Source organism: Cimex lectularius, unplaced genomic scaffold (assembly GCF_000648675.2).
Source record: "Cimex lectularius strain Harlan isolate CLEC.00 unplaced genomic scaffold, Clec_2.1 scaffold202, whole genome shotgun sequence".
Classification (NCBI taxonomy): domain Eukaryota; kingdom Metazoa; phylum Arthropoda; class Insecta; order Hemiptera; family Cimicidae; genus Cimex; species Cimex lectularius.
The window spans coordinates 424,080-438,492 of NW_019392803.1; the positions used below are offsets into that span (position 1 = coordinate 424,080).

A 14,413-nucleotide genomic window follows, 5' to 3' on the forward strand; every position below is an offset into this window, starting at 1 on the left:
TAACACCATGAATTTTTCCCCGCATCACTCCTTCACTTTTCCTTTTCTGGTTAACTCATTAGAATACTAAATATTAAAATTACAATGGGGCCCGACTTGCTCTTGTTTAAAAATTTAAAAAATTAATCTGCCTCAAATATAACCTTCTGAGAGACAATTTTTATTATAACAAAAATTAAACAATTCCATAAAATTATTAGTAAGAAAAGGCTCACCTGAACAAAAGGAATCCTAAGCCCATGACAGCAGCTCTCCTAACATCGTCATTAACATCAGAAACCTGTGAAAAATCAAGTCTTATTGAAACATTTTATTATTAAATGATACAGGAATAGAAAAGATTTAATTAAATGTAATACAATCTTCAGCTTAATGAAACTCTACGTAGAGAAATAATTAAATCAATTATAATGTTAAGGTTAATTTTGAAATTCTTTTTAAGTTAGAACATAGTTTGATCTACAACGAAGCGGTAGTGCCATTTAATCGACTCTTTCCAATAATAGGCATTCGGTTACCAACTCGATTGAATTAAATCACCTATCAATATTAACGCACAGATACAACGGTATTATTGATGGATACAACGGGATGACAACATGACAAACGTTGAAGGGCCGACCACGAGTACGTGTAGGATGTTAAAGGCTAAAAATTAATGAATTCCTACCATCTGTTATTTGAATAGCCAACGTAAGTTAGTGTTTCCACCTTGATTTAACTGATAAAGGAGATACGTTATTTTTCGCAATCACTTAAATCACATTTATGTGATTTATACACCAGTTTACGTAACCGGTATTACAATTATCATTATGGGTAAGAATGTTGGATAATCACATATTTGAGAACTACTACCAAACATGCTAAGAAATATTAAATTAAATTAAATCATTCATAATTCATAAATTAAATCATTCATTCATACATTAAATTAGATCATTCATAATTTCAATAAGAAATTACAATATTGAATGAGAATTTAAATTATGCAAAAACTCATGGGGGACGAATTTTGAATTTCCTATCAAATCAGCTCAAAACACAAAAATACAATACATTAAATAACAACTACATCATTATATTAAACTAACAGACCGACCTTTTTAAAAGAAACCAAAACAATCCTATTTACAAATAGTTTCTAGATAACGCATTTCATCAAAATAATAAGGATTGATGTTGCTGATTATATAAGCTCAGATCTACACATGCATATACAGAGTGTTGAGCTTACTTCTCGCAGTCCATCGGCATTTCTTATCCGTCCAGCCAGGTTGAATTTCGGTTGCTAAGAAGTCATTTCAGCACCCAACACATCCAGTTCCTAAATTCAAACCCATTCCCGCTCCAATTCACTCTTAAACATATTCTTTCCTATTTAGATACCATTCTCTCAATTAGAGTGATGGAGTAATCGATATTCCTCCATCATCATACTAACCTTATTGAGAGTCGATGGAGTACTTAACATTCCGTCCGCTTACACCACACATTCATGGTAATAAGTACATTCACTCTCAACACACGTTAGGGACACAATAAAACAACCCTATTTCCTCCACCGGAACAGAGGACCCAAAAACACACCTTACATTTAGAAATAAAAGCTGTCTTGTAGAGTCCCAGAACCTACATATCCTGTGGTAAAAATGAACTGTAGAGCTTAAAATAAAGCAGAGGAAAAATGAAAAATAATTGTACAAGTGCTTTTTGCCTGTTTTTCCGTTGGTTGTGTAGATTGTGATTTTTGAATATAACCTACCTGGACCTGAATCTCCTATGATATGTGTAAGGTCTAGCTTTTGTAAGTTTAATACGAAACACGGAATAAGATGCAGTAAAGTTTTCAATATTGAATAATAGACCACTTAATCAATTTCGTTGGTTTTAGCAACTGCTTAACATTCTTTTTATATCTCTAGGTACTATATTAAATAAATAATGTATTGAATTTTTAGCACAAATACAGAAACGTAGCATTACATAGTACTGAAAGTGCCTAAGACATTAAATAATATAAGATTGTATAACTGTTCAAAGGTGAAAAAAAGGAAAGAGAAAATATAACGAAGATATTTATTTTTCTAAATTAATTAGTCCTGAATTGAACGAATTGCCTCAATAATTAACAATAAAAGTAAATTTTTCGTAAAAGACGGCTTAACGTACTAATAACAAGGGTACACGTCCACTACTTAACAATACATTTTCCAGGAATAGGACGGGATTCAAACTGATAACCACTATCTTGACTGAATAATCAATAATTATTATTGTTTTGATCAATACTATAGATTGCATTTTCAGTAGGCAACTATCAAATATTATTAAAATAAATTAATAATGAATAGGTTTATTCATACTTACAGCAACGTGAAGAAGTTTTTTGATCGCCTTGTTGGAACCGGTGCCACAATATGCCATCGCCAAGGTGTACATAGCGCTTCTTCTCAAGATTGGATCTTTGTCACTGATGAGAGTGGCGATAAGGCAGTCTGCCTCTTCCAAACGGCCGTACATAACCAGGGCGATGCCGACGGCCAAACCCCTCAAAATTTTCTCATGCTGTGTTTCCGTAGCGTACTGAAGACCAGAAAAAAATAATCATATTAGACACATCGGTATACATGGGTCAAATTAATATTTAAACAGGAGGCACTGTGATTTAGGCTTTGCGGGGATAACATGTGAGAACTCGCCCAGTTGTAGTGGATTTAGTTTGACGCATTTAGTATTCATGGGTGGAATTAGCCTTAGGGGCGAGGATGAGTGAAAACCCCGCTTTAATAAACCATATGGTGGGAAAAAAATACGATTCGGGGAGAAATGTAGAAAAGCTTTCAAAAGGTGCTAAAACTTTTTTTTTTCGTCACCTTTTAATAGGTTTTTATTTTCGAGGGAAAAGAACTGTTTGTGAGCAATCGGTGTATAAGCCGCCAGGAAACGAAAGGTTCTTGAAAATTACATTTGCGGTAGGGAGCGAATTGACAAGGAAATCCTTTTATCGCAGATGAATATTGTTTTTTGTTTTTGTTTTTTTGTACTTTATGGGTTGCCACTTTAAACTTTTCACTCTTCGTAAGCGTCCAAATTGTACAGTAGTAATTGACATACCAAGCTGACAATGTTAAAATATGTATACACGCTAAAAAAATTCAAATATTGATAGAAGAGAAAAAATTATGTCCATAGCTTTCAAACACCAAATAAACACCAAATTTTTGATTGCTCTCTAGTTGTAGAAATAATTTTTAATAATTATATAAATAATCGTGTGATATAATTAAAATTATGTTTAAAAATTAAAAAGTCAGAAATAGAAACTGTATAAATAATTAAATTCACTAATTTCGAGGTCCGCTTGACCAATTAATATATTACAATTAATTAAGGTTTTTAGTTGAGATAAACATGGCATTGAAAAATGGCAAAAAGGAGGGAAAATTCAAAAGGTGGGGCTGAGATAGGACGTTAGTGTCCGAGTAAGATCGAGGTCACGATAGCTCAAGTGGTAGAGCAGCGGCGTATCTAGCCGAAGATCGTGGGTTCGAATCCCGCTCGTGCCATTGACTTTTTTATCTCAACTAAAAACCTTAATTAATTGTAAAGTATAACTAATAATTAAAATACATTAACAAATGGTTACGATTTTTTATTGCAATGAAAGCAACTATCAATCTCCCACTTGAAAAAAATGGCACGAACACCATAGCATGCGAATGCGGAGACAAATACATCGATAGATAGGACGAAAAGTAAAACACAGATTTAAAAAAATCAAAAAGGGCAAAATATGAAAATACTCGAAAACTTGGTAATGAAAAACACAACACATTTAACAGTAAAAAAACTGATGAATACATACACAGTTCACATACGTATTTGTCACCGTACATTCAAACACTTTAAGAATTAAAAATACAAAAAATAGATAAAAAAGATAGACAAAGTCAGACAGAAACAATAAAAAACCCGACTTATCCCCACCCACCCGGACAATATAAAACAAAATTGATTTAAAATAACACACAGACGCACTGACGTTGGCGAGGAACGGAAATGCGTTTGACAGACCAACCCAGCGAAGATAGGCAGACGAGGATAAAATTGCAGGTTGATCACCCCGCAGACAATAAGAAAAAATCTACTTAATCGATAAAGGCGACAATTAGGCGTATAATCATTTGTTAAATTTAACATCAACCGTATTAAGCTAATTAATACTGTTTTTGACTGGTTTGGCTTTAATTAGAGCTATTATAATTTTATTATAGGAATATTAGACTTTTTTATTATAGGAATATTAGACTTTTTTATAATGCATTACAACCCCAGCATGAATTCAAATTTTTGTCACTTGTGTTATAATCCTTTTTTTTTTAAACAGAACTACATTTGGGCCGACCACATGCGTGGTTAGGGTACTATGTAGGTTTTTAAAGAGAGAAAAATAAACACTGTGTTGTATATGCTTGATACTACACTAGCCATAAAAATTGTTATAATAAAACTGTTCAAACATAGAAACCAAGATAGAAAAAGGTAAATTTAATATTAGATTTTTTTTTCAATTTGGTTTTTGTAAATTCGTTTAATAGGCGACCTGTTCGATTTGTTCACAGTATACAATTCGTTCATTTTAAGCAACATTTTTAAAAAAATCGCAATTCTTATTTTATTTATACAGCTTTTTAATGATAAATCTTATTTCTTATCCTCCTTCTCGGATATTCGTCAAAAATGCACTGAGAAATTACTCGAAAAGTAATAACAAACTTTTATGTAGGAAGTAGTCCAGCGACCCCTTAGCTGGATAGACTCGGCATACAGCAATATCCAACGTTAATCAAAAACTTTCACCTACCCACAGTCCTTTAAATTGGCGTGGAGGATCCCAATCCCACTGTCAAATTCGGCATCTTTAAATTTTCAGTTGCCTCTGTAACAATCTATCGGGTTGAGGTTACGCATTACTTAATATTTATTAGTGTTTGGGCTTAAAAACATCTTCATTTCGTTGTTATTGTTTACACTTTGAAATTCATTTTTATGGTCAGTTGTAATATCTGCCCACAGGATAATGTGCTAAAAAATTAGTTTGCTGCAAGAGATATTTCTCAGCAATATGAACACAACTGAGTTAAATCTACGTTAAAAACATAAAATAGTCTATCGCTCGAAAAACAGAGGAAATGAAGTTTAGAGAAACTTTGATACATTAACCTATCTAAACTTAAATACGAGATTAAACGACAGAAATGTATAATAGAGGTAATGCGCCAAGATAATTTTCGTTTTAATCCAAAATTAATGATCTAGGATGAAAAATGGCTTCAGAACAACAATACACTTCATGTGGAAATCCAAATAGACATCCATTAAACTTAATGAACCATATTTCAATGACTTAGAGCCGGAAGAATTCCTAGTACAATCGTTTTTTACGACCAGTTTCTTCGAGGACGAAACGGTCATTTCCATCAGATACTGTCCTGGGACTCGATGAATTAAATGAATGCCCAAGGAAAAGAGGTTTGCATTAGTGGAATATAAATGGTGTCGTTTTCCGCAAAGACAACGCTAAGACCTCATAACTCATTGGTGACGCTGGAAAAATTGTATTTGGGACGTGCTACCAACAACTAAGAGCGCCATCAGATTTTCTATTCCAGATTATAATTAATTAACGATTCGGTATACTTTAATGAATAACAAGGATAAAAGACTCTTCTTTATTCTAAAAGACTCCGATAAAAGATGGAATAAAGAAAATTATCAATAACTTAAAAGAACGAGGCAAAGGTTTTAAAACATAAACTGGCAATATAACAAATTCCAAACAATATGGGTGTTTTTTAACACACAATGGATCCAAATTAATATACTATAAAATTACACTTCAATAGTAGAATTATTATTCTATTCATTCAGCCTTCTAATGCTATAAAATACATTGTATTAACGATTTCATTTGTTTTTATTATATTACAATTTGTATTAGTATTTATGGTGAAAGTATGATAGGTAAAACGGCAACAAAACTGTATTAAAAGAAATAGCAAGAAGCGGCACAAATAAAATTGTGCCGTGACTATATAGGGAGCGAGCAGGCGGGCCTCTCCGACAAGCGTTCTTGAATACAGTAACAATTTTCTCATTTAATGTTGTTTTTAATTATATTACATATAGTTTTTTAGCCTGTCTAATGTTACATTTTTATAATAGTAAATATATGTACTTATTAACATGAATTTATAGTCCATAGCGGATATTAGTTACATACTTTGTAATAGAAGAGCGAATGATGAAAATATGTCCGAATTTAAGAATAAGCAGATATCAGGGGTAAATGGACTTAAGTTGACTGCCCTGACGCTTAAGTAATTTAGCTAAGTGGGACGTAAAAGACAGAGGTTTTTAACCTATTACTGTGGACAGGAGTATGTACAATATATGGTTTTTGCATATGTATTTAACAAGACGCATTCACGGACCAAGATACATAAAACTTAGAACGTTCGTATTAGAAGTGAAATACTTAAGGCAAAAATTGGACCAACCATGCCAAACACATTTTGTCAAAGAAAACAATGATAAAAAATCATTCTCGTTTATAATGGTTATTTTTAAAAGATTAAGTCTAACGTATTGTCAGTCGGCCGTAAAACTTTAAATCTTTTAAAATTTAACATTGCTTGAGGAGTTTCGCCAGTTTTAATTCAAAAATATTTACCTGAACAAAGCAAGATATTTGTTTTTCGTTACGAATAAATGAAACTCTCCCTTTATAAAACAAGCAAATTAATAATAAATAAAGCTCACTTGTAAGGAAACTTGTTAAAAACTCATTCTGACTTAATGAGAACCGCGTGTGTTTAGTACACGTCATGGCCGAAAGATAATTAAGAGATGAAACAGTGTGTAATCATTGCATTAGATGGCCTATAGGGCAGGGATAGGCTGTGATGATTTTTAATTAGGAAACTGAACACCCGAGTGGAGATCCGTTCCTTCTAATAATGTCAGTTAATTTGTTCAAACCTTCAACGTTCAGATTTTCTCGAACGATTTATAACGGTCAGTTGTTCGCTTTATTGGAAATGTGTTTCTTTCTGCCCGATTAGGTATGCGCACGTCAAGTATGCAAATGTTAACTAAAAATTCAGGCACACGTTTTCAATATCGTACAGTTGTTTTATGTTTATTTCGAGGATCTTGTCGCTTTTTGTTTAAAAGCATGTACCAATATTAACCAATATTAATAGAATAATGGGTTGAGATTCTGAGATGTTTTTCCCGAATATGACTTGGTTAGATAGTTGTGTAATGGTAAAAGTTGATTGATTATTGCAATGTATAATTTTTTGAAAATGTCGGAAATAAAATTTGTTGGTTAAATGATTATTAATAGGTCTAACACCACAGGTTTTGTTAAGTATCTTTTTGGTGCGGTTGAGTGTGTTGGGTTGAAGAGGGGAATGCGATTTTTATTTTAATGGAAAAAGAAGATCCGTTATGCCATATCTCGTTTCCTTGCCGAGAAGTCTTCTCCTTTTCCATAAAAATACCTATCGAAACGAATACTCAAAACTTGCCAATATGAACTTATTCCTTCGATGGATAACCAGGTAGTAAATCCAACACGCTTGTAATAAATTATCCTGCTATTATGTATCCACCGGAACGTTTCTGTTTTTTTTATCTGGTATTTACCCACCCAACCCTTTATTCATAGAAGTTGAATCCGTCACAGATGGGGGATGTGCATTATTGAATAAATTTCAAGAACATACTGGCTTTTTTGGTTAAATTATTGGGAAAAATGGTTTGAAACAAACGGATAAATGATATTGACTTTCATTCAGAGCTTTCTATCGTACATGTTACAGTAAACTTCCTGAGCTTAGGTCAGGTATATTTAAAAAAAAATCCTGTTAATCGACCCTAAAAATCCTGTTAATCGATTTATGTCTAATTGCATGAGCTATAGAAACATGTGCCCATGAAATAAGTAAAAATATCTCAAGGTGCAACAATAAATCCAGATAGCCAGGCAGCTCTGAAGGATCTACGGCCCTACGAGATCAACTCAACATTTTTCTGGGACTGCTTAAATGCCCTAAAAAAATCGGGATCTACAAGCATTCTAAAGCTAATGGTCATGAGCGAATTTCAGGCAAGAAGGCAGAAGAAATACTTGCTAAACAAAAGGCCCAAATCCGTTTCGCGGCATAAAATATAGCCACTCAAAATAGAAACTTTGGGTAACTAAAAAACACAATTTATAGCTTACCGGGAGCAACCTATCATGTGGCAAGAAGACTACTTTACAAAACAACCTAATGGAAATCCTACTCAACTGAAAAAAAATAAAAAACGCTAATCCTAACACTAATCTCCTGAGAAGAATTGTAGACTTCATAAAAGAAACGAAAATCTTGCAGTAAATTAGCAGAGCTAGAGCAGAGCAGACAACAGACGAAAGTTTAAGAGCTAATGGCAGAAATCCGTACGACTCCAAATGGGAAAGAAGAACAAATGTGTTTACACGTAAATAAAATATTAAAATTTGCTCTAAAGCAGGTTTATACAAAATCATACAGTAATACATTTATTATTGAATTTAGGACGTCAATCATGTAAAAAATTATTTGAATGAAGAATGCAAAAATAAGTAGTTTATTCTATGAAAAATTAAACCGAGAAACATTACAAAATGAATTAAGCGTCATGAACTGCGAGAAATGGCCGGCCAGGGTGACTGGAGACAACCAGGCTACAATTTAACTGTTATATATAAGCTGAAAATATCAAGTGAAAAAAGCACTAGAATGGTTAAAGCTTTAAAAAAATTAAACGGATGAATGGGCCACGTTTTATTAACAGTGTTTAGCCGGTAATTGGTGTATTAAAATCCACTTAAGACCTCGTGTTAAAAGAGAAGATTAATTTATACAAAGGGTCATCAACGTCTTATATGTCGGCAGAGAAGAGAATTGATTAATCGTACGAGCACAACAATTGAGTTATTTCTCTCGACCTGTCTCCACTGCCTTAAAACAGGAAGAACGATGAGCTTTTCTCACTGAAAAGGACTCTGCACTTTTGGCAGATTCATTACAAGAAAGAAAAGACAACAGCAGTTTACGAGATGCCCCCGTCTTGAATGACAGTTACAAATATCTCACAACTTGAACCGTTTATCACATCTCGTTACTAAGAAGGTACAGCAGTTGTCACCCGCTTTATACATGAGACAAATTAAACATTTAAGGTAAAATAAACACATTGTGAATGAGACTAATGACGTTATATAAACATTTAAACGTGGATTTTCATGCTCAGTGCTATATCTTAACCCAAACGAAAAAAAAAGACAAATCTTACAACTATTTAAATAACTGAGATGTCTCCTCTTTCAAGCCTTGAGTATAATACTTCAATAAAACCGTGTTCTTACGCTTTACCTTAGTTGTTCAAAAAGACATATTTAATGCCCGAATTAACCTCCAAGTGGGGCTTGTTACAATGGAAGTCCTTTGATGTGCCTCCGCGCACAATGAACTGCAGATGTATAGCCCCGAACGGAAAGGAATAGGGATACCATGAGAAATTGAAGAAGGAAGTGATCAAGACGGTTGTTTAAGGAGTTATGAACACGCCTTTTCATTTTCTTTGTATACCCCTTATATTATTCTATCATACATAACTGACTCCATGGGGTAAAAGGAAACGATTCGGGTGGAGAGTAATTTACATGAAAGTAAAGTCTGAGTAGCTTTGCAAAGGATTGGAAATTCAGATGGAATGCTTTTAATTGATCCATCGGTACGAGAAAATAATGGAGGATTTGAGTTTTACCCTTTAAAGATCAAACTGCTTTGATTAACAGCTTTTAATTTCTTAAAAGACTCATAGGGGAAATAAAACGCGGAGAAAAAATAAAGAGCAAATGTTTCTCGGCAGAATAGAACATAACATAAATTTACCCATTATTAAAACTACTCATTTCTATTACATTGTATTGATATTGATAGATGATATATCTGATCTGATCGATTTTACAATTGGAAGTAAACATATTGAGAAAACGTTTTGAAAAACATTAACCACGAGCATAGTGAGTACGAATTCGTTTTATATGAAAATGTATCATTTTGTATGTTGATGGATGTTGTATGTGTTGATCAATGCGCTATGCCTAGTTTTCTTCAAATAATGGATTTCGATGAATGGTTGGGACTTTCAAATAAAAACAAAACAAAAGGTAGGGAAACATATAGATTCGTGGGGTTAAATTAAACTCATAAGAGGAATAACTCTTTGATATACAACTCAACGCAGCACTCTAGCAAATGGAACCCAGGTGTCTTCCGTTGAGTAACTTCCGAGCTAGAGGCCGTTTTAAGGATAGGAGAATCATAAACCCGTTAATTAAAGTTCGCCGGTATAACAAACTGAGGCATTGGAAGTACAGCACAGATTTACGAATATTGATTTAGATTTGTTAACAGGCTGTGCGGCCATTTAGACCGAATTGTTATGGAATCCTGGACCATGATTTACAATAATTTGATCATTTTTTCTGTTAAATGAATTCACGTAAATTAGCGGTCCATGTTGACATATGTAACACCCCAATAAATCAAAATTAGCGCAATAATGCCTGATATCACGGTTAATAGAGGATGATAGATTTATGTGCCTGAAAAACTGTTTTCAAAAACACCGACACCCCGAGAGACGAAACGACCTCTGCTATTGCAAACCCTCGTAAAAAAATTATATGCCTAAAACAGAAATTAAATCAGGGTAAAATCGCACTGAACCACAATGGACTGTGGGTGAATTTTTCTTGGGGGAGGAGGTGGGATCACCGATTTTAATGATAATTTTGTGTCCGAGCAATAAATATAAACATAAATGCATGTGTGCCCTTGTGCACGTATTTCAAAGTTATTATATATCTGTCGATTTATTTTTTTAAAGATAAGAAAATAATATAAATTGAGACTAAACGTATAAAAAGTTTAAAAATCCAAATGATGTTCGAGCAAATTAAGTAAACAAATGGCTTTATGCTTAACGCTGTAAAACCATAAAATATGTACGAATTTTCTTCGCAAACAAAATAAGACATTTTTGGGCTGGATTAGCCGGGGAGGTTTTTTTCTCTGATGTCTGATGTTCCACTTACAAATGCAAAACATCTATGGATCTTGTCTCTTTTAGCCTATGTCAACAACAACGTTCGGATTTTATGTCATTATAAGGGAGAAAAAAATCAACAACGAACTTAAACGTTGCATTTTATATCTCCGGTTCTAATTTATTTTCGGAGGAGAAAGCTATAGCTTCACGTGTGTTTAAGTGGTTATAAATGCATGTCAAGTTTCTTGTCATGAAGTCGTCAAGATCGATGGAGATCAATTATTATCAAAGTATGCGAAAAATTAGATCTAGAAATAAAAAATAAAACATTCGATGAACTTTTGTTGAATTCATTCTTATTTCTTTCACTTGACATAAAATCTAAACGTCGACATCAATCATAGTTGGCACAGGCTGAAAAAAGAAATTTCTGCTTTCCAACGGTTGTAACAACTTTATGCATTTGTAAGTGACATACCAGACATGGATAAAAAAGGTCCCGGCCATTCAAGCTAAAAATGTATACTTTTCATTGCAATGAAATTTCGTATTTAAAAGTCTTACAAGGTAAATCAGAAATATTTCTTGGCCTGGAAGCGTCTTTTGGTTTTGGCAACTTTTTATATATCAAACCTCATTGATTACAATCTTATATATTATTTTCTTTTACTTAAAATATTTTTCGATCTAGTATCAGCAAAAACGTTTCGTTGAAATCGGTGAACCCACATCCATAAAGATCATCACTACTACAATTTAAAAAATTACACAATTGTGTTAACTGATTTCACGATTCAACCTACATAATAAGCAAGCAAATTATATGCGGAAAAATAGAATGTATCTTATTTAAACCAAAAAAAAAGTTTTCTTACTATTTTATAAACCTACTCTCCATACAGCATTTTGATCAAATCCAAGACTTCTCCAGACAATTTTAAATATATTTCAATCAAAATGAGACCGTATTAAATCTTTATTAATAACACCGTTCAACCTGTCTAAAAATACAAAAAGTATAGGACTTAAAACTAATTATTCCACAGAGGCAAGTTATAAAAATCGGCATGATAGACAATTTAAGTAACAAAAAGATGTAACCAGACCGAAAACTCTGTTTAAGAATCACAGGCAAACAAAGGCTGTCCACTTTGCAATAAACACAAAGAAGAATGAATGATGCTCAATAGTATTAAAATTTTCGTGAATTATTTAAGAGAAGGAAGTGTGTAAACGTTTTTTTTTTCTTTTGTTTCACTCCTTAACATCGACAAATAGTAGTTAATTATAAGAAATATAGTAAACATATAGGTAAATTTTCTTTAAACAAAAGTTATATTTCTGTATGATTTTAGTGACTATAAAACGCTCTTTGACAATTCATTCAGTGTTTTTCCAACTATCGGCAGTTCACCTCCAGGGAATTACGTGAGCAGCGCATAATTCTAGGAGCAGGCAGTGAGCAGAAACTTGCAACTTGTAACATTATCAATTTAACTCGAGTCATTTCCAGTTCTAAATCGTTAAATTACAAGTGGAACTTGGTACAGAGGCGGTGGAAATCAAGTGGAAAGATGAGGCGGAAATTGTAACCCAATTCAACTAGTTTAAAGTCAACTAATAAGATCAACAGTGAAAAACATTGTCAGATCCTCAAACAATCTGAGGATTGACCTATAACCTATTTCAACCAACTTGGTGAGGATACAAGTTTTAAGCAGACTAAAGTAGGACAAACTCTAAATTGGTAAATCGCAGACGAGTTGAATTGAATGCCTCGTTTGTGTAATTCATAAGCAATTTGTAATTATCCTTGAATATGCGAAATTTAAATAAAAACAATTCGCAATTAGAGCAAACCGGGTTTTCGAAACAAACTACAGAAAATTATGATAAAACTATTAATAATTGTTTTGAAAAATCGTTATACTCAAATTATGTAAAATGAATTTTATTCAAATGAATAAGTTGATAAGCCTTGGACCAGGATGATAAGGCACGGAAAAAAGTTTGTGTAGATATTTGTGTTTCTTGGCACTGTACCTATTTCTACTATGTACGAATTTATTATTTATTAATTCGAAGACACCTATTTTATTATTCATTCTAAATATTATAGTAAATTATCAATTTATGCTGAGGCTATCAGTATAGCACAAAGTCGCTCGTTCCTAAGTCACTCACGCCTTTGTCTTATAATTGTAGAACACACCAAAGTCTACAGAGAACAAGGGATGCTCACTTTGCCGCAGCCCTGCTCTTCCTACAATTCTGTTGGTAGGAGGTCGTGTTATGGTCTAGACAGGTATTATCTTTGAGGCCGTACTCTTCATCGATTAAAACCTGCACATGGATACTTCGAGAAACTCACACCTCAATAGAATTTTCTGGTACCGATGACCGAAAAGGGCATTTTTTATGACCTGAATTTTGCTTGATACGTTTCATTGAAAACTTTGGTCATTATTGAAAGACATGATGCATAGATAATGCCCTTTCGACCTAAACGATATTACCACAATTGTAACAACATAACAACGAATAACGTAATTATTACTCTGTTCAAAAACATATTCGTAGGATTGTAATTTAAAGATTGTTTTTTATTTTTTCTCTTACTCAGGGCTGAAACAGTCCCAAATGACAAAACGGAGAATTTAATAATAATAATTATAAAAATTAGAGCTGAATGAGATCTGCTGGTCCGCCTTTTCTCTCTGTTTGCCCGAAAGACGCATATCAGATTTTATAGCCGATCCATTAACCGGTAACAGTATTGATCAAACAGCTGGCAAAACTTCAACAACTCGCATACAGCCCATCAAACTTTCACAGCGTCCTAGGCCCGACCGTAGCGTATTGCCAAAACTGACGCATGAACGGTTTTAAACCGTGGGTCCAAATCCATGCCGACCGGCAAACGCGCAATTATGTCTCATTTACAACGCTTTGACCGATCCTTGTCCGGGATCAATTGGGATTTAATTACGGTCGATGGAAGGTGAATGGTGAATAGGAACTAGTTAGGCGAAGGGTGCTGTGAGAATATACAATCTGGCCATCGCAATTCCACGGCGTGGGATCGTGTTCTAACAGCCTCCGTTCTGTACCGTCTGACCTGCTGTCTAAAACTTCCGAGGACTTTACAAACACTGTCAGATAATCTCAAGTATGATGCTGATTGTAATATTTGAATAATTGTAAGTGTTTTATTTAGAAATATAAGACCTTAACTTACACATATTCATCCTAATTATTT

General features: G+C 33.5%; 2 protein-coding genes across 2 annotated transcripts in view; one reads left to right on the top strand and one right to left on the bottom strand.

The window, feature by feature from the left end:
- Positions 1 to 14,413, bottom strand: part of LOC106669366 (26S proteasome non-ATPase regulatory subunit 1) — a 438,166-nt gene that overhangs the window by 408,717 nt on the left and 15,036 nt on the right. Inside the window, exons 10-11 of the mRNA XM_014398791.2 lie at positions 2,371 to 2,586; positions 216 to 280 (exon numbers count right to left, since the gene is read on the bottom strand). Coding sequence (XP_014254277.1) covers positions 216 to 280; positions 2,371 to 2,586 — 281 coding nt within the window. The remainder of the gene's footprint in view (positions 1 to 215; positions 281 to 2,370; positions 2,587 to 14,413) is intronic.
- LOC106669369 ((S)-2-hydroxy-acid oxidase GLO1) overlaps positions 1 to 14,413 on the top strand; it is a 36,190-nt gene that overhangs the window by 947 nt on the left and 20,830 nt on the right. The gene's annotated exons all lie outside the window — the stretch shown is intronic.